Source organism: Oncorhynchus masou, unplaced genomic scaffold (genome assembly GCF_036934945.1).
Source record: "Oncorhynchus masou masou isolate Uvic2021 unplaced genomic scaffold, UVic_Omas_1.1 unplaced_scaffold_2416, whole genome shotgun sequence".
Classification (NCBI taxonomy): Eukaryota; Metazoa; Chordata; class Actinopteri; order Salmoniformes; family Salmonidae; genus Oncorhynchus; species Oncorhynchus masou.
Window position 1 is genome coordinate 31,771 of NW_027008870.1, and position 18,230 is coordinate 50,000.

The window sequence follows — 18,230 nt, forward strand, 5'->3', positions numbered from 1 at the left end:
CTACAAACCCTCTCTTTCTCTGAAAGATTCAACATCTCTCTATATATATTTATATATATGTGTGTGTGTGTGTTTGGTTCCATCTGTGTGTGTGTGCGTGTGTGGTTCCGTGTGTGGTTCCGTGTGTGGTTGTGTGTGTGTGTGTGTGTGTGTGTGTGTGGTTGTATGGCTGTGTGTGGTTGTGTGGTTGTGTGGTTCCATCTCTGTGTGTGTGGTTGTGTGTGTGTGTGGTTGTGTGTGTGTGTGGTTGTGTGGTTCCATCTCTGTGTGTGTGTGGTTGTGTGTGTGTGTGGTTGTGTGTGTGTGTGTGTGTGGTTGTGTGGTTCCATCTGTGTGTGTGTGTGTGTGTGTGTGTGTGTGGTTGTGTGGTTCCATCTCTGTGTGTGTGTGTGTGGTTGTGTGTGGTTGTGTGTGTGTGTGGTTGTGTGGTTCCATCTCTGTGTGTGTGGTTGTGTGTGTGTGTGGTTGTGTGTGTGTGTGTGTGTGTGTGGTTCCATCTCTGTGTGTGTGGTTGTGTGTGTGTGTGTGTGTGTGGTTCCATCTCTGTGTGTGTGGTTGTGTGTGTGTGTGTGGTTCCATCTCTGTGTGTGTGTGTCCAGGCTCGTAAATACTCTGGTGAGGATCTGGGGTCTGCCACGTCAGCCAACAAAAGCAGCCTTAACTCCTCCCACAGCAGCGCTACCAGCCAATCACAGTCCAATGGGCGGGATCACAACCAGGACGTGATCGGTCCGTCCCCTAAAAAGGTCCCCCCTCTTGTTAAGACCAGTTCCAAACTGTCCATGATGAAGAAAAGGGAGGAAGAAGAGGAAGGAGGAGGCAAGACAAATCTGAGTATCAATGTGTCCGTCTCTCCCAAAAAGGAGCGCATCTCTCCCAAAAAGGAGTCCCTAACCCCTTCAAGCACAGACAGGAAGTCCAAGCTCAAAACAGGAAGTGTAACCATGGTGACCACACCCACGACTCTTAAAACCTCCCCCAAGAAAGAGGTGAAACTTTTTAAATCAACAGTTATAGTTCAAAGAAAATGACTCTGACTCTGTGACTGTGACTGGGACTGTGACTCTGGGACTGTGTGGGACTGTGAGTGACAATGACTGTGTGTGACTGACTCTGTGACTGTGTGTAACCGTGTGTGTGTGTAACCGTGTGTGTGTGTGTAACCGTGTGTGTGTGTGTGTGTCCAGAGCACCAGTCCAGAGGAATCAGAGAAGAAGCGAGGGAACTCCTCAGCATTCCGTAGTTTCCTGAACCGAGACGGACCCAGAGCCCTGGGGTCTAAACCCATACCCACTGTAAGACAAACACACAGCCCTGGGATCTAAACCCATACCCACTGTAAGACAAACACATACCCACTGGGATCTAAACCCATACCCACTGTAAGACAAACACACAGCCCTGGGATCTAAACCCATACCCACTGTAAGACAAACACATACCCACTGGGATCTAAACCCATACCCACTGTAAGACAAACACACAGCCCTGGGATCTAAACCCATACCCACTGTAAGACAAACACACAGCCCTGGGATCTAAACCCATACCCACTGTAAGACAAACACATACCCACTGGGATCTAAACCCATACCCACTGTAAGACAAACACACAACCCTGGGATCTAAACCCATACCCACTGTAAGACAAACACACAGCCCTGGGATCTAAACCCATACCCACTGTAAGACAAACACATACCCACTGGGATCTAAACCCATACCCACTGTAAGACAAACACAAAGCCCTGGGATCTAAACCCATACCCACTGTAAGACAAACACACAGCCCTGGGATCTAAACCCATACCCACTGTAAGACAAACACATACCCACTGGGATCTAAACCCATACCCACTGTAAGACAAACACACAGCCCTGGGATCTAAACCCATACCCACTGTAAGACAAACACACAGCCCTGGGATCTAAACCCATACCCACTGTAAGACAAACACACAGCCCTGGGATCTAAACCCATACCCACTGTAAGACAAACACACAGCCCTGGGATCTAAACCCATACCCACTGTAAGACAAACACACAGCCCTGGGATCTAAACCCATACCCACTGTAAGACAAACACACAGCCCTGGGATCTAAACCCATACCCACTGTAAGACAAACACACAGCCCTGGGATCTAAACCCATACCCACTGTAAGACAAACACACAGCCCTGGGATCTAAACCCATACCCACTGTAAGACAAACACACAGCCCTGGGATCTAAACCCATACCCACTGTAAGACAAACACACATACCCACTGTAAGACAAACACACAGCCCTGGGATCTAAACCCATACCCACTGTAAGACAAACACATACCTACTGGGGTCTAAACACACACCCACTGTAAGACAAGCACATACCCACTGGGATCTAAACCCATACCCACTGTAAGACAAACACACAGCCCTGGGATCTAAACCCATACCCACTGTAAGACAAACACACAGCCCTGGGATCTAAACCCATACCCACTGTAAGACAAACACACATACCCACTGTAAGACAAACACACAGCCCTGGGATCTAAACCCATACCCACTGTAAGACAAACACATACCTACTGGGGTCTAAACACACACCCACTGTAAGACAAGCACATACCCACTGGGATCTAAACCCATACCCACTGTAAGACAAACACACAGCCCTGGGATCTAAACCCATACCCACTGTAAGACAAACACACAGCCCTGGGATCTAAACCCATACCCACTGTAAGACAAACACACAGCCCTGGGATCTAAACCCATACCCACTGTAAGACAAACACACAGCCCTGGGATCTAAACCCATACCCACTGTAAGACAAACACACAGCCCTGGGATCTAAACCCATACCCACTGTAAGACAAACACACAGCCCTGGGATCTAAACCCATACCCACTGTAAGACAAACACACAGCCCTGGGATCTAAACCCATACCCACTGTAAGACAAACACACAGCCCTGGGATCTAAACCCATACCCACTGTAAGACAAACACACAGCCCTGGGATCTAAACCCATACCCACTGTAAGACAAACACATACCCACTGGGATCTAAACACACACCCACTGTAAGACAAGCACATACCCACTGGGATCTAAACTCATACCCACTGTAAGACAAACACACAGCCCTGGGATCTAAACCCATACCCACTGTAAGACAAACACACAGCCCTGGGATATAAACCCATACCCACTGTAAGACAAACACATACCCACTGGGATCTAAACACACACCCACTGTAAGACAAGCACATACCCACTGGGATCTAAACTCATACCCACTGTAAGACAAACACACAGCCCTGGGATCTAAACCCATACCCACTGTAAGACAAACACACAGCCCTGGGATCTAAACCCATACCCACTGTAAGACAAACACACAGCCCTGGGATCTAAACCCATACCCACTGTAGGACAAACACACACCTACTGGGGTCTAAACCCATACCCACTGTAAGACAAACACACACCTACTGGGGTCTAAACCCATACCCACTGTAAGACAAACACACACCCACTGGGATCTAAACACATACCCACTGTAAGACAAACACACAGCCCTGGGATCTAAACCCATACCCACTGTAAGACAAACACACACCTACTGGGGTCTAAACCCATACCCACTGTAAGACAAACACACAGCCCTGGGATCTAAACCCATACCCACTGTAAGACACAAACACAGCCCTGGGATCTAAACCCATACCCACTGTAAGACAAACACACAGCCCTGGGATCTAAACCCATACCCACTGTAAGACAAACACACAGCCCTGGGATCTAAACCCATACCCACTGTAAGACAAACACATACCTACTGAGGTCTAAACACATACCCACTGTAAGACAAACACACAGCCATGGGAAATAAACACACACCCACTGGGGTCTAAACACATACCCACTGGGGTCTAATCACATACCCACTGTAAGACAAACACATACCCACTGGGGTCTAAACACATACCCACTGGGGTCTAAACACATACCCACTGGGGTCTAAACACATACCCACTGGGGTCTAAACACATACCCACTGTAAGACAAACACATACCCACTGGGCTCTAAACCCATACCCACTGGGCTCTAAACACATACCCACTGGGCTCTAAACACATACCCACTGGGGTCTAAATACATACCCACTGGGGTCTAAATACATACCCACTGGGGTCTAAACACATACCCACTGGGGTCTAAACACATACCCACTGGGGTCTAAACACATACCCACTGGGGTCTAAACACATACCCACTGGGATCTAAACACATACCCACTGGGGTCTAAACTCATACCCACTGGGGTCTAAACACATACCCACTGGGGTCTAAACACATACCCACTGGGATCTAAACCCATACCCACTGTAAGACAAACACAGCCCTGGGATCGAAACACACAGATCACTAATGCAATAAAACTACGCAATATGTGTGTATAACCTGTGTGTGTGTGTGTATAACCTGTGTGTGTGTATAACCTGTGTGTGTGTGTGTGTATAACCTGTGTGTGTGTGTGTGTGTATAACCTGTGTGTGTGTGTGTGTATAACCTGTGTGTGTGTATAACCTGTGTGTGTGTGTATAACCTGTGTGTGTGTATAACCTGTGTGTGTGTGTGTGTATAACCTGTGTGTGTGTATAACGTGTGTATAACCTGTGTGTGTGTGTGTATAACCTGTGTGTATAACCTGTGTGTGTGCAGGGAGCAGAGAACTGCCTGGAGGGATGTGTGTTTGTGATCTCTGGTGTGTTGGAGAGTATGGAACGTGAGGATGCTAAGAGCCTGATAGAGCGTTACGGAGGGAAGGTGACCGGCAACATCAGTAAGAGGACCACATACCTGGTGATGGGCAGAGATGGAGGAGCCGCCAAGACTGAGAAGGTACTCAACGGGTTCACTTATTTACCTCTCTCTGTCTCTTTCAATCTCTCTCTCTCGCTCTCTCTCGTTCTCTCTCTCTCTCTCGTTCTCTCTCTCTCTCTCTCTTTCAATCTCTCTCTCTCGTTCTCCCTCTCTCTCGTTCTCTCTCTCTCTCGTTCTCTTGTTCTCTCTCGTTCTCTCCTTCTCGTTCTCTTGTTCTCTCTCTCGTTCTCTCACATTCCCTCTCACGTTCGCTCTCTCTCTCGTTCGCTCTCTCTCTCGTTCGCTCTCTCTCTCGTTCGCCTCTCGTTCGCCTCTCTCTCTCTCGTTCGCCTCTCTCTCGTTCGCCTCTCTCTCTCTCGTTCGCTCTCTCTCTCTCTCTTGTTCGCTCTCTCTCGTTCGCTCTCTCTCTCTCGTTCGCTCTCTCTCTCTCGTTCGCTCTCTCTCTCTCGTTCGCTCTCTCTCTCTCGTTCGCTCTCTCTCTCGTTCGCTCTTCTCTCTCGTTTTCTCTCTCTCTCTCGTTCTCTCTCTCTTCTCTCTCTCGTTTCTCTCTCTCTCGTTCTCTCTCTCTCGTTCTCTCTCTCTCTCGTTCTCTCTCTCTCTCGTTCTCTCTCGTTCTCTCTCTCTCTCGTTCTCTCTCGTTCTCGTTCTCTCATTCTCGTTCGCTCTCTCTCTCTCGTTCTCTCTCTCGTTCACGCTCTCTCTCGTTCTCTCCTTCTCGTTCTCTCACATTCCCTCTCACGTTCTCGCTCTCTCTCTTGTTCGCTCTCTCTCTTGTTCGCTCTCTCTCTTGTTCGCTCTCTCTCTCGTTCGCTCTCTCTCTCGTTCGCTCTCTCTCTCGTTCGCTCTCTCTCTCGTTCGCTCTCTCTCTCGTTCGTCTCTCGTTCTCTCTCTCGCTCGTTCTCTCTCTCGTTCTCGCTCTCTCTCTCGTTCGCTCTCTCTCTTTCGTTCGCTCTCTCTCTCTCGTTTCGTTTCTCTCTCTCGTTCTCTCGTTCTCTCGCTCTCTCTCTCGTTCGCTCATTCTCTCTCGTTCGCTCTCTCTCGTTCGCTCTCTCTCTTTCGTTCTCTTCTCGCTCGTTCTCTCTCTCGCTCGTTCTCTCTCTCGTCGCTCTCTCTCGTTCTCTCTCTCTCTTTTTTCTCTCTCTCTCGTTTCGCTCTCTCTCGTTCTCGCTTCTCTCGTTCTCGCTCTCTCTCGTTCTCGTTCTCTCGTTCTCGTTCTCGTTTCTTCTCTCTCGTTCTCTCTCTCTCTCGTTTTCTCTCTCTCTCGTTCTCTCTCTCTCTCGTTCTCTCTCTCTCTCGTTCTCTCTCTCGTTCTCTCTCTCTCGTTCTCTCTCGTTCTCTCGTTTTCTCTTTCTCGTTTTCTCTCTCGTTTCTCTCTCGTTCTCTCTCGTCTCTCTCTCGTTCTCTCTCTCTCGTTTTCTCTCTCTCGTTCTCTCTCTCGTTCGTTCTCGTTCTCTCTCTCGTTCTCTCTCTTTTCTCTCTCTCTCTCTCTCTCGTTCTCTCTCTTTCTCTCGTTTCTCTCTCGCTCTCTCTCGTTCTCTCTCGTTCTCTCGTTCTCTCTCGTTTTCTCTCTCGTTTTCTCTCTTCTCGTTCTCTCTCGTCTCTCGTTCGTTCTCTCTCTCTTCGTTCTCTCTCTCGTTCTCTCTTCTCTCTCTCGTTCTCTCTCTCGTTCGTTTCTCTCGTTCTCTTCTCTCTCGTTCTCTCTCTCTCTCGTTTCTCTCTCTCGTTCTCTCTCTTTTCTTCGTTTCTCTCTCTCTCGTTTTCTCGTTCTCTCGTTTCTCTCTCTCTCTTCGTTCTCTCTCTCTTTTTCTCTCTCTTTCGTTTTCTCGTTCTCTCTCTCGTTTTCTCGTTCTCTCTCTTTCTCGATCTCTCTCACGTTTCTCTCTTCTCGTTTTCTCGTTCTCTCTCTTTTCTTCGTTCTCTCTCTCTCTCTCTTCGTTTCGTTCTTCGTTTTCTTTTCGTTTCTTCTCTCTTCGTTTTCTCGTTTTCTTCTCGTTTTCTTCTCTCGTTTTCTTCTCTTCTCTTCTCTTCGTTCTCTTCTCTCTCGTTTCTCTCTCTCGTTTCTCTCTCGTTCTCTCTTCTTTCTCGTTTCTCTCGTTCTCTTTCTTTCTCTCTCTCTTTCTCTCTCTTTCTCTCGTTCTCTCGTTCTCTTCTCTCTCGTTTCGTTCTCTCTCTCGTTCGCTCTCTCTCGCTTGCTCTCTCTCTCGTTTTGCTCTCTCTCGCTTGTTTCCTCTCTGCTCGCTCTCTCTCTCGTTCTCTCCCTTTGACCTCAGTTTTGTTCAATATAGCTCCTCACTCCTCTCCTCTCTCTCCTCTCTCTCTCCTCTCTCTCCTCTCTCTGTCTCCAGGCGGAGGGGTTTGGAACTAAGATCCTGGATGAGGATGGTCTGTTGGAGCTCATCAGAAGTACACCAGGGAAGAAGTCCAAGTACCTGATTGCTGCCGAGGCCGAGGTGAGGTCTACTACTAATATAACTAATATAATACTACTAAAGTACCTGGTAATACTACTAATATAACTAACATAATACTAGTAATATAACTAATATAGTACTACTAATATAACGAATGTAGAGGTGAGGGGGAACATTGGGCTCTGGTCTAAAGTACCTGGTAATACTACTAATATAACTAATATAATACTACTAATGTAATACAACTAATATGATACTACTAATGTAATACTACTAATATAACTAATGTAATACTACTAATATAACTCATGTAATACTACTAATATAACTCATGTAATACTACTAATATAACTCATGTAATTCTACTAATATAACTCATGTAATACTACTAATATAACTCATGTAATACTACTAATATAACTCATGTAATACTACTAATATAACTCATGTAATACTACTAATATAACTCATGTAATACTACTAATGTAACTCATGTAATACTACTAATGTAACTCATGTAATACTACTAATGTAACTCATGTAATACTACTAATGTAACTCATGTAATACTACTAATGTAACTCATGTAATACTACTAATGTAACTCATGTAATACTACTAATGTAACTCATGTAATACTACTAATGTAACTCATGTAATACTACTAATGTAACTCATGTAATACTACTAATGTAACTCATGTAATACTACTAATGTAACTCATGTAATACTACTAATGTAACTCATGTAATACTACTAATGTAACACTACTAATGTAACTAATGTAATACTACTAATATAACTAATGTAATACTACTAATATAACTAATGTAATACTACTAATATAACTAATGTAATACTACTAATATAACTCATGTAATACTACTAATATAACTCATGTAATACTACTAATATAACTCATGTAATACTACTAATATAACTCATGTAATACTACTAATGTAACTCATGTAATACTACTAATGTAACTCATGTAATACTACTAATGTAACTCATGTAATACTACTAATGTAACTCATGTAATACTACTAATGTAACTCATGTAATACTACTAATGTAACTCATGTAATACTACTAATGTAACTCATGTAATACTACTAATGTAACTCATGTAATACTACTAATGTAACTCATGTAATACTACTAATGTAACTCATGTAATACTACTAATGTAACTCATGTAATACTACTAATGTAACTCATGTAATACTACTAATGTAACTCATGTAATACTACTAATGTAACACTACTAATGTAACTAATGTAACACTACTAATGTAACTAATGTAATACTACTAATGTAACTAATGTAATACTACTAATATAACTAATGTAATACTACTAATATAACTAATGTAATACTACTAATATAACTCATGTAATACTACTAATATAACTCATGTAATACTACTAATATAACTCATGTAATACTACTAATATAACTCATGTAATACTACTAATATAACTAATGTAGAGGTGAGGGGGAACATTCCTGGTGAGGATGTTGTGTCTCCTCTGTCTTCCTGGTGAGGATGTTGTGTCTCCTCTGTCTTCCTGGTGAGGATGTTGTCTCTCCTCTGTCTTCCTGGTGAGGATGTTGTGTCTCCTCTGTCTTCCTGGTGAGGATGTTGTCTCTCCTCTGTCTTCCTGGTGAGGATGTTGTCTCTCCTCTGTCTTCCTGGTGAGGATGTTGTCTCTCCTCTGTCTTCCTGGTGAGGATGTTGTCTCTCCTCTGTCTTCCTGGTGATGATGTTGTCTCTCCTCTGTCTTCCTGGTGAGGATGTTGTGTCTCCTCTGTCTTCCTGGTGAGGATGTTGTCTCTCCTCTGTCTTCCTGGTGAGGATGTTGTCTCTCCTCTGTCTTCCTGGTGAGGATGTTGTGTCTCCTCTGTCTTCCTGGTGAGGATGTTGTCTCTCCTCTGTCTTCCTGGTGAGGATGTTGTCTCTCCTCTGTCTTCCTGGTGAGGATGTTGTCTCTCCTCTGTCTTCCTGGTGAGGATGTTGTCTCTCCTCTGTCTTCCTGGTGATGATGTTGTCTCTCCTCTGTCTTCCTGGTGAGGATGTTGTGTCTCCTCTGTCTTCCTGGTGAGGATGTTGTCTCTCCTCTGTCTTCCTGGTGAGGATGTTGTCTCTCCTATGTCTTCCTGGTGAGGATGTTGTGTCTCCTATGTCTTCCTGGTGAGGATGTTGTGTCTCTCCTCTGTCTTCCTGGTGAGGATGTTGTCTCTCCTCTGTCTTCCTGGTGAGGATGTTGTCTCTCCTCTGTCTTCCTGGTGATGATGTTGTCTCTCCTCTGTCTTCCTGGTGAGGATGTTGTGTCTCCTCTGTCTTCCTGGTGAGGATGTTGTCTCTCCTCTGTCTTCCTGGTGAGGATGTTGTCTCTCCTATGTCTTCCTGGTGAGGATGTTGTGTCTCCTATGTCTTCCTGGTGAGGATGTTGTGTCTCTCCTCTGTCTTCCTGGTGAGGATGTTGTCTCTCCTCTGTCTTCCTGGTGAGGATGTTGTCTCTCCTATGTCTTCCTGGTGAGGATGTTGTGTCTCCTATGTCTTCCTGGTGAGGATGTTGTGTCTCTCCTCTGTCTTCCTGGTGAGGATGTTGTCTCTCCTCTGTCTTCCTGGTGAGGATGTTGTGTCTCTCCTCTGTCTTCCTGGTGAGGATGTTGTGTCTCTCCTCTGTCTTCCTGGTGAGGATGTTGTGTCTCCTCTGTCTTCCTGGTGAGGATGTTGTGTCTCCTCTGTCTTCCTGGTGAGGATGTTGTCTCTCCTCTGTCTTCCTGGTGAGGATGTTGTCTCTCCTCTGTCTTCCTGGTGAGGATGTTGTCTCTCCTCTGTCTTCCTGGTGAGGATGTTGTCTCTCCTCTGTCTTCCTGGTGAGGATGTTGTCTCTCCTCTGTCTTCCTGGTGAGGATGTTGTGTCTCCTCTGTCTTCCTGGTGAGGATGTTGTCTCTCCTATGTCTTCCTGGTGAGGATGTTGTGTCTCCTATGTCTTCCTGGTGAGGATGTTGTCTCTCCTCTGTCTTCCTGGTGAGGATGTTGTGTCTTCCTGGTGAGGATGTTGTCTCTCCTCTGTCTTCCTGGTGATGATGTTGTCTCTCCTCTGTCTTCCTGGTGAGGATGTTGTCTCTCCTCTGTCTTCCTGGTGAGGATGTTGTCTCTCCTCTGTCTTCCTGGTGAGGATGTTGTCTCTCCTCTGTCTTCCTGGTCAGGATGTTGTGTCTCCTCTGTCTTCCTGGTGCGGATGTTAATTTGTTGTATCTCCTCTTTCGTCCTATCAGAACAAGGGATTTAAGAGCAGAACACCGGACACCAAGACCACCACCCGCACCCCCAAAAAGTCCCCCAAAACTCGCTCCATGACCCCCAGCCCCTCCAAACCTGGCTCAGCGTCGGGGCGAGGAGTCAGGGTAGGGGACAGCGTGACCCTCCTAGGGAGGGGTTCAGGTTCAGGGGTCAAAAGAGGGCTGGACTTGGGGGGTAGGAGCCAATCATCTTCCTCCTCTGCCACTCTGTCTTTGCCCTCATTCGCGGGTGAAGATTTCAGTCTGCTGTGGGTGGATAAGTACCGCCCCCAGAATCTGAAGGCTGTGATTGGTCAGCAGGGAGACCAGAGCCAAGCCAATAAGTTGCTTCGCTGGCTGAAGAACTGGCACACCCACCATGCAGTGGGAGGGGCTAAACCAGCAGGTCTGTCTCTCTCTCTCATCTCTCTCTTTTTGTCTCTCTCTCTGTCGCTGTCTCTCATCTCTCTCTCTCTTTTTGTCTCTCTCATCTCTCTCTCTTTTTGTCTCTCTCATCTCTCTCTCTTTTTTTGTCTCTCTCATCTCTCTCTATTTTTGTCTCTCTCATCTCTCTCTCTTTTTGTCTCTCTCATCTCTCTCTCTCTCTTTTTGTCTCTCTCATCTCTCTCTCTCTTTTTGTCTCTCTCATCTCTCTCTCTCTTTTTGTCTCTCTCATCTCTCTCTCTCTTTTTGTCTCTCTCATCTCTCTCTCTTTTTGTCTCTCTCATCTCTCTCTCTTTTTGTCTCTCTCATCTCTCTCTCTTTTTGTCTCTCTCATCTCTCTCTCTTTTTGTCTCTCTCATCTCTCTCTTTTTGTCTCTCTCATCTCTCTCTCTCTTTTTGTCTCTCTCATCTCTCTCTCTCTTTTTGTCTCTCTCATCTCGCTCTCTCTTTTTGTCTCTCTCATCTCGCTCTCTCTTTTTGTCTCTCTCATCTCGCTCTCTCTTTTTGTCTCTCATCTCTCTCTCTCTTTTTGTCTCATCTCTCTGTCGCTGTCTCTCATCTCTCTCTCGCTCTGTCTAGTAGTGTTTGTATACTCTCTTAGTAGTAGATAAATAATGTATGTGTTCTCCCTCTCTCCCAGGGAGAGGGTTTGGTAAGTTCACCAGTAGTAAGGATAACGGTTCAAGCTTCAAGGCAGCGCTGTTATCTGGACCTCCTGGCGTGGGCAAGACCACCACCGCTGCCTTGGTCTGTGAGGTCAGTCTGATCTACTCTCTGTCCTCCTCTCGTCTGGTTCAAATCTCACTTTCTGTTTATCTCCTGAACTACTCTCTGTCCTCCTCTCGTCTGGTTCAAATCTCACTTTCTATTTGTCTCCTGATCTACTCTCTGTCCTCCTCTCGTCTGGTTCAAATCTCACTTTCTGTTTATCTCCTGAACTACTCTCTGTCCTCCTCTCGTCTGGTTCAAATCTCACTTTCTATTTGTCTCCTGAACTACTCTCTGTCCTCCTCTCGTCTTCTCCGGTTCAAATCTCACTTTATGTTTGTCTCCTGAACTACTCTCTGTCCTCCTCTCGTCTGGTTCAAATCTCACTTTCTGTTTATCTCCTGAACTACTCTCTGTCCTCCTCTCGTCTGGTTCAAATCTCACTTTATGTTTGTCTCCTGAACTACTCTCTGTCCTCCTCTCGTCTGGTTCAAATCTCACTTTCTATTTGTCTCCTGAACTACTCTCTGTCCTCCTCTCGTCTGGTTCAAATCTCACTTTCTGTTTATCTCCTGAACTACTCTCTGTCCTCCTCTCGTCTGGTTCAAATCTCACTTTCTATTTGTCTCCTGATCTACTCTCTGTCCTCCTCTCGTCTGGTTCAAATCTCACTTTCTGTTTGTCTCCTGAACTACTCTCTGTCCTCCTCTCGTCTGGTTCAAATCTCACTTTCTGTTTGTCTCTCTCTGTGTGTGTGTGTGTGTGTGTGTGTGTGTGTGTGTGTGTGTGTGTGTGTGTGTGTGTGTGTGTGTGTGTGTGTGTGTGTGTGTGTGTAGGAGCTGGGCTACAGCTACGTAGAGATGAATGCCAGCTGTACTCGTAGTAAGCACAGTCTGAAACAGGTGATCGCTGAGTCTCTGAACAACACCAGTATCAACAACTTCTACACAGGTACACACACACACACACACACACACACACACATCACCACACACACACACACACACACACATCACCACACACACACATCACCACACACACACATCACCACACACACACATCACACACACACATCACCACACACACATCATTTTTCTGCAACCATATTGCACTTTGTCGATGGAATTGAATTATATTTCTTATTTGTTTACTCTCTCCATCTCTCTCCCTCTCCCCTCCCCTCTCTCTCTCCCTCTCCCCTCCCCACTCTCTCTCTCCCCTCCTCTCTCTCTCTCTCTCTCTCTCCCCTCCCCTCTCTCTCCCCTCCCCCTCTCTCTCTCTCCCCTCCTCTCTCTCTCTCTATCCCCTCCCCCCTCTCTCTCTCTCTCTCCCTCCCCACTCTCTCCCCTCCCCTCTCTCCTCTCTCTCTCCAGGTTCGTCTCAGACAGTCAGTAGTAAACATGTTCTCATCATGGATGAGATTGATGGCATGGCCGGCAACGAAGACCGCGGAGGGATACAGGTACCCAGATCCCCATCTATAATGACCTCTGACCCCTGTAGGAGATGATGGGTCTGATTAAACAGTCCAGGATCCCCATCTGTAATGACCTCTGACCCCTGTAGGAGATGATAGGTCTGATTAAACAGTCCAGGATCCCCATCATCTGTATGTGTAACGACCTCTGACCTCTGACCCCTGTAGGAGATGATAGGTCTGATTAAACAGTCCAGGATCCCCATCATCTGTATGTGTAACGACCCCTGACCCCTGACCCCTGTAGGAGATGATAGGTCTGATTAAACAGTCCAGGATCCCCATCATCTGTATGTGTAACGACCTCTGACCTCTGACCCCTGTAGGAGATGATAGGTCTGATTAAACAGTCCAGGATCCCCATCATCTGTATGTGTAATGACCGTAACCATCAAAAGATCCGCTCTCTGGCCAACTACTGCTTTGACCTGCGCTTCCAGAGACCACGACTGGAGCAGATCAAGGTACACACACACACACACACACACACACACACACACACACACACACACACACACACACACACAGACTCAGGAACATACACACACAGACTCAGGAACACACAGAAGCAGAAACACGTCAATATAGATTCAAATGGAACAAAGTTGTTTTCTATTATCTCTCTTTTCATCTTACCTCTCCTCTCTCTCCCACCTCCTCTCTCCCCTGTCCTTCTCCTCCCCTCCGTCTCTCCTCCCCTCCATCTCTCTCCTCTCCCTCCTCCCCTCTCCCTCTTCCTCTCTCTCCCCTGTCCCTCTCCTCCCCTCCTCTCTCTCCCCTCCTCTCTCTCCCCTCCTCTCTCCTCTCCTCCTCTCCTCTCTCTCTCTCCTCTCTCTCCCCTCCCCTCCCCTCCTCTCTCCTCCCCTCCTCCTCTCTCCCCCTCCCTCCCCTCCCCTCCTCTCTCTCCTCTCCTCCTCTCTCTCTCCCCTGTCCCTCTCTCCCCTCTCCTCCCCTCCTCTCTCTCCCCTGTCCCTCCCCTCCTCTCTCTCCCCTGTCCCTCCCCTCCTCTCTCTCCCCTGTCCCTCTCTCTCCCTCCCCTCTCTCTCCCTCCTCTCCTCTCCCTCCCCTCTCTCTCCCTCCTCTCTGCCTCTCTCTCCTCCCCTCTCCTCTCTCCCCTCTCTCTCCCACCTCCCCTCCTCCCCTCTCCTCTCTCCCCTGTCCCTCCCCTCCTCTCTTCCTCTCTCCTCCCCTCCTCTCCTACTCTCTCCTCTCCTCGTCTCTCTCCTCTCACCCCTGTCCCTCTCTCCCCTCCCCTCCTCTCTCTCTCCCTCCTCCTCCCTCCTCCTCTCCCCCCCCTCCTCCTCTCTCTCCCCTCCCCTCCTCCCCTCCTCTCTTCCTCTCCCTCCTCCCCTCCTCTCCTCTCCCCCTCTCCCTCCTCTCTCTCCCCTGTCCCTCTCTCCCCTCTCCTCTCCTCCCCCCTCTCGTCTCTCTCAGGGTGCCATGATGTCCATTGCTTTCAAAGAGGGGCTGAAAGTCCCGCCTCCTGCCCTCAACGAGATGATCCTGGCATCCAATCAGGACATCCGACAGGTAAATAAGGGAATGAATACTTCAATAGATGTCGTTAACCGTGACAACCATCAATAACCGTGGCAACTGGTCTTCAGGTCCTCCACAACCTGAGCATGTGGTCGGCTAAGGACAAGGTCATGACCTACGACCGGGTCAAAGAGGACGCCAACAACGCACGCAAGGTCAGAGTCTGTGTCATCCTGTTGTGTGTGTGTGTGTGTGTGTGTGTGTGTGTGTCTGAGTGTGTGTGTGTGTGTCTGAGTGTGTGTGTGTGTGTGTGTGTGTGTGTGTGTGTGTCTGAGTGTGTGTGTGTCTGAGTGTGTGTGTGTCTGAGTGTGTGTTTAACCATGGTGTGTGTTTAACCATGGTGTGTGTTTAACCATGGTGTGTGTGTGTGTGTATCCATGGTGTGTGTGTGTGTGTGTGTGTGTGTGTGTTTATCCATGGTGTGTGTGTGTGTGTATCCATGGTGTGTGTGTGTGTGTGTGTGTGTGTATCCATGGCGTGTGTGTGTGTGTGTGTATCCATTGTGTGTGTTTGTGTGTGTGTATCCATTGTGTGTGTGTGTGTGTGTTTACCATGGTGTGTGTTTACCATGGTGTGTGTGTGTGTGTATCCATGGTGTGTGTGTGTGTCCATGGTGTGTGTGTGTGTGTGTATCCATGGTGTGTGTGTGTGTGTGTGTATCCATGGTGTGTGTGTGTGTATCCATGCTGTGTGTGTGTGTGTGTGTGTGTGTGCAGGACATGAAGTTGGGTCCGTTCGACGTGTGCCGGAAGGTGTTCTCCAAGGGGGAGGAGTCAGGTCACATGACGTTGATTGACAAGTCGGACTTGTTCTTCCACGATTACTCCCTGGCCCCCCTCTTCGTCCAGGAGAACTACATACATGTTAAACCTGCTGCTGCTGGGTGAGGCACACACACACTCAGACACACACTCAGACACACACACACACTCAGACACACACTCAGACACACACTCAGACACACACACACACACACTCCCCATGGTGGAGGTGGGGTGATGTCAACAAAGGGCCCCACGGTGGAGGTGGGGTTATGGTGTTTGTTGATGTCAACAGAGGGCCCCACGGTGGAGGTGGGGTGATGGTGTTTGTTGATGTCAACAGAGGGCCCCATGGTGGAGGTGGGGTTATGGTGTTTGTTGATGTCAACAGAGGGCCCCACGGTGGAGGTGGGGTTATGGTGTTTGTTGATGTCAACAGAGGGCCCCACGGTGGAGGTGGGGTGATGGTGTTTGTTGATGTCAACAGAGGGCCCCACGGTGGAGGTGGGGTTATGGTGTTTGTTGATGTCAACAGAGGGCCCCACGGTGGAGGTGGGGTTATGGTATGGTGTTTGTTGATGTCAACAGAGGGCCCCACGGTGGAGGTGGGGTTATGGTGTTTGTTGATGTCAACAGAGGGCCCCACGGTGGAGGTGGGGTTATGGTATGGGGGCAGGCGTAAGCTACGGACAACAAACACAATTGCATTTTATCGATGACAAATTGAATGTACAATAAGACCTGAGGTCCATTTTGTTTTTGAAGTCATCTGTGACCAACAGATTGGTATCTGTATTCCCAGTCGTGAAATCCGTAGATTAGGGCCTCATTCATCTACATTGACTGATCCCCACATAAACACTGTAACTCAGCATCGTGGTTGGAGCGTTGGGCCGGTAACCGGAAGGTTGTTGGATCGAATCCCCCGACCTGACAAGGTAAACATCTGTCGCTCTGCCCCCCTGAACGAGGAAGTTAATCCACGGTTCTCCGGGGGCTGCCTTAAATCGACAACCCCCCCCCCCCCACGCACCTCCCTGATTCAGAGGGGTTGGGTTAAAGACACATTTCAGTTGATCACATTCAGGTTGTATAACTGACTAGGTACCCCCCTTTGTCTAATGCATTCAGGTTGTATAACTGACTAGGTGGTTGAATACATTCAGGTTGTATGACTGACTAGGTACCCCCCTTTGTCTAATGCATTCAGGTTGTATAACTGACTAGGTACCCCCCTTTGTCTAATGCATTCAGGTTGTATAACTGACTAGGTAGCCCCCTTTGTCTAATGCATTCAGGTTGTATAACTGACTAGGTACCCCCCTTGTCTAATGCATTCAGGTTGTATAACTGACTAGGTACCCCCCTTTGTCTAATGCATTCAGGTTGTATAACTGACTAGGTACCCCCCTTTGTCTAATGCATTCAGGTTGTATAACTGACTAGGTACCCCCCTTTGTCTAATGCATTCAGGTTGTATAACTGACTAGGTAGCCCCCTTTGTCTAATGCATTCAGGTTGTATAACTGACTAGGTACCCCCCTTGTCTAATGCATTCAGGTTGTATAACTGACTAGGTACCCCCTTTGTCTAATGCATTCAGGTTGTATAACTGACTAGGTACCCCCTTTGTCTAATGCATTCAGGTTGTATAACTGACTAGGTAGCCCCCTTGTCTAATGCATTCAGGTTGTATAACTGACTAGGTACCCCCTTTGTCTAATGCATTCAGGTTGTATAACTGACTAGGTACCCCTTTGTCTAATGCATTCAGGTTGTATAACTGACTAGGTAGCCCCTTTGTCTAATGCATTCAGGTTGTATAACTGACTAGGTACCCCCTTTGTCTAATGCATTCAGGTTGTATAACTGACTAGGTACCCCCTTTGTCTAATGCATTCAGGTTGTATAACTGACTAGGTACCCCCTTTGTCTAATGCATTCAGGTTGTATAACTGACTAGGTACCCCTTTGTCTAATGCATTCAGGTTGTATAACTGACTAGGTACCCCCCTTTGTCTAATGCATTCAGGTTGTATAACTGACTAGGTACCCCCATTTCAGTTGAATACATTCAGGTTGTATAACTGACTAGGTACCCCCCTTTGTCTAATGCATTCAGGTTGTATAACTGACTAGGTACCCCCCTTTGTCTAGTACATTCAGGTTGTATAACTGACTAGGTGGTTGAATACATTCAGGTTGTACAACTGACTAGGTACCCCCCTTTGTCTAATGCATTCAGGTTGTATAACTGACTAGGTACCCCCTTTGTCTAATGCATTCAGGTTGTATAACTGACTAGGTACCCCCCTTTGTCTAGTACATTCAGGTTGTATAACTGACTAGGTGGTTGAATACATTCAGGTTGTACAACTGACTAGGTACCCCCTTTGTCTAATACATTCAGGTTGTATAACTGACTAGGTACCCCTTTGTCTAATGCATTCAGGTTGTATAACTGACTAGGTACCCCCTTTGTCTAATGCATTCAGGTTGTATAACTGACTAGGTACCCCCCTTTGTCTAATGCATTCAGGTTGTATAACTGACTAGGTACCCCCCTTTGTCTAATACATTCAGGTTGTATAACTGACTAGGTACCCCCCTTTGTCTAATGCATTCAGGTTGTATAACTGACTAGGTGGTTGAATACATTCAGGTTGTATAACTGACTAGGTACCCCCCTTTGTCTAATGCATTCAGGTTGTAT

The 18,230-nt window shown here is 47.1% G+C and overlaps 1 protein-coding gene across 1 annotated transcript in view; it reads left to right on the top strand.

Moving 5' to 3' along the window:
* LOC135533508 (replication factor C subunit 1-like) overlaps positions 1-18,230 on the top strand; it is a gene marked incomplete at its 5' end in the record, with an annotated part of 65,247 nt that overhangs the window by 29,769 nt on the left and 17,248 nt on the right. Inside the window, 12 exons of the mRNA XM_064960800.1 lie at positions 600-989; positions 1,188-1,295; positions 4,720-4,899; positions 7,227-7,331; positions 10,586-10,994; positions 11,673-11,788; positions 12,577-12,691; positions 13,114-13,202; positions 13,544-13,681; positions 14,652-14,747; positions 14,825-14,911; positions 15,473-15,639. Of these exons, the coding sequence (XP_064816872.1) occupies positions 600-989; positions 1,188-1,295; positions 4,720-4,899; positions 7,227-7,331; positions 10,586-10,994; positions 11,673-11,788; positions 12,577-12,691; positions 13,114-13,202; positions 13,544-13,681; positions 14,652-14,747; positions 14,825-14,911; positions 15,473-15,639 (2,000 nt within the window). The remainder of the gene's footprint in view (positions 1-599; positions 990-1,187; positions 1,296-4,719; positions 4,900-7,226; positions 7,332-10,585; positions 10,995-11,672; positions 11,789-12,576; positions 12,692-13,113; positions 13,203-13,543; positions 13,682-14,651; positions 14,748-14,824; positions 14,912-15,472; positions 15,640-18,230) is intronic.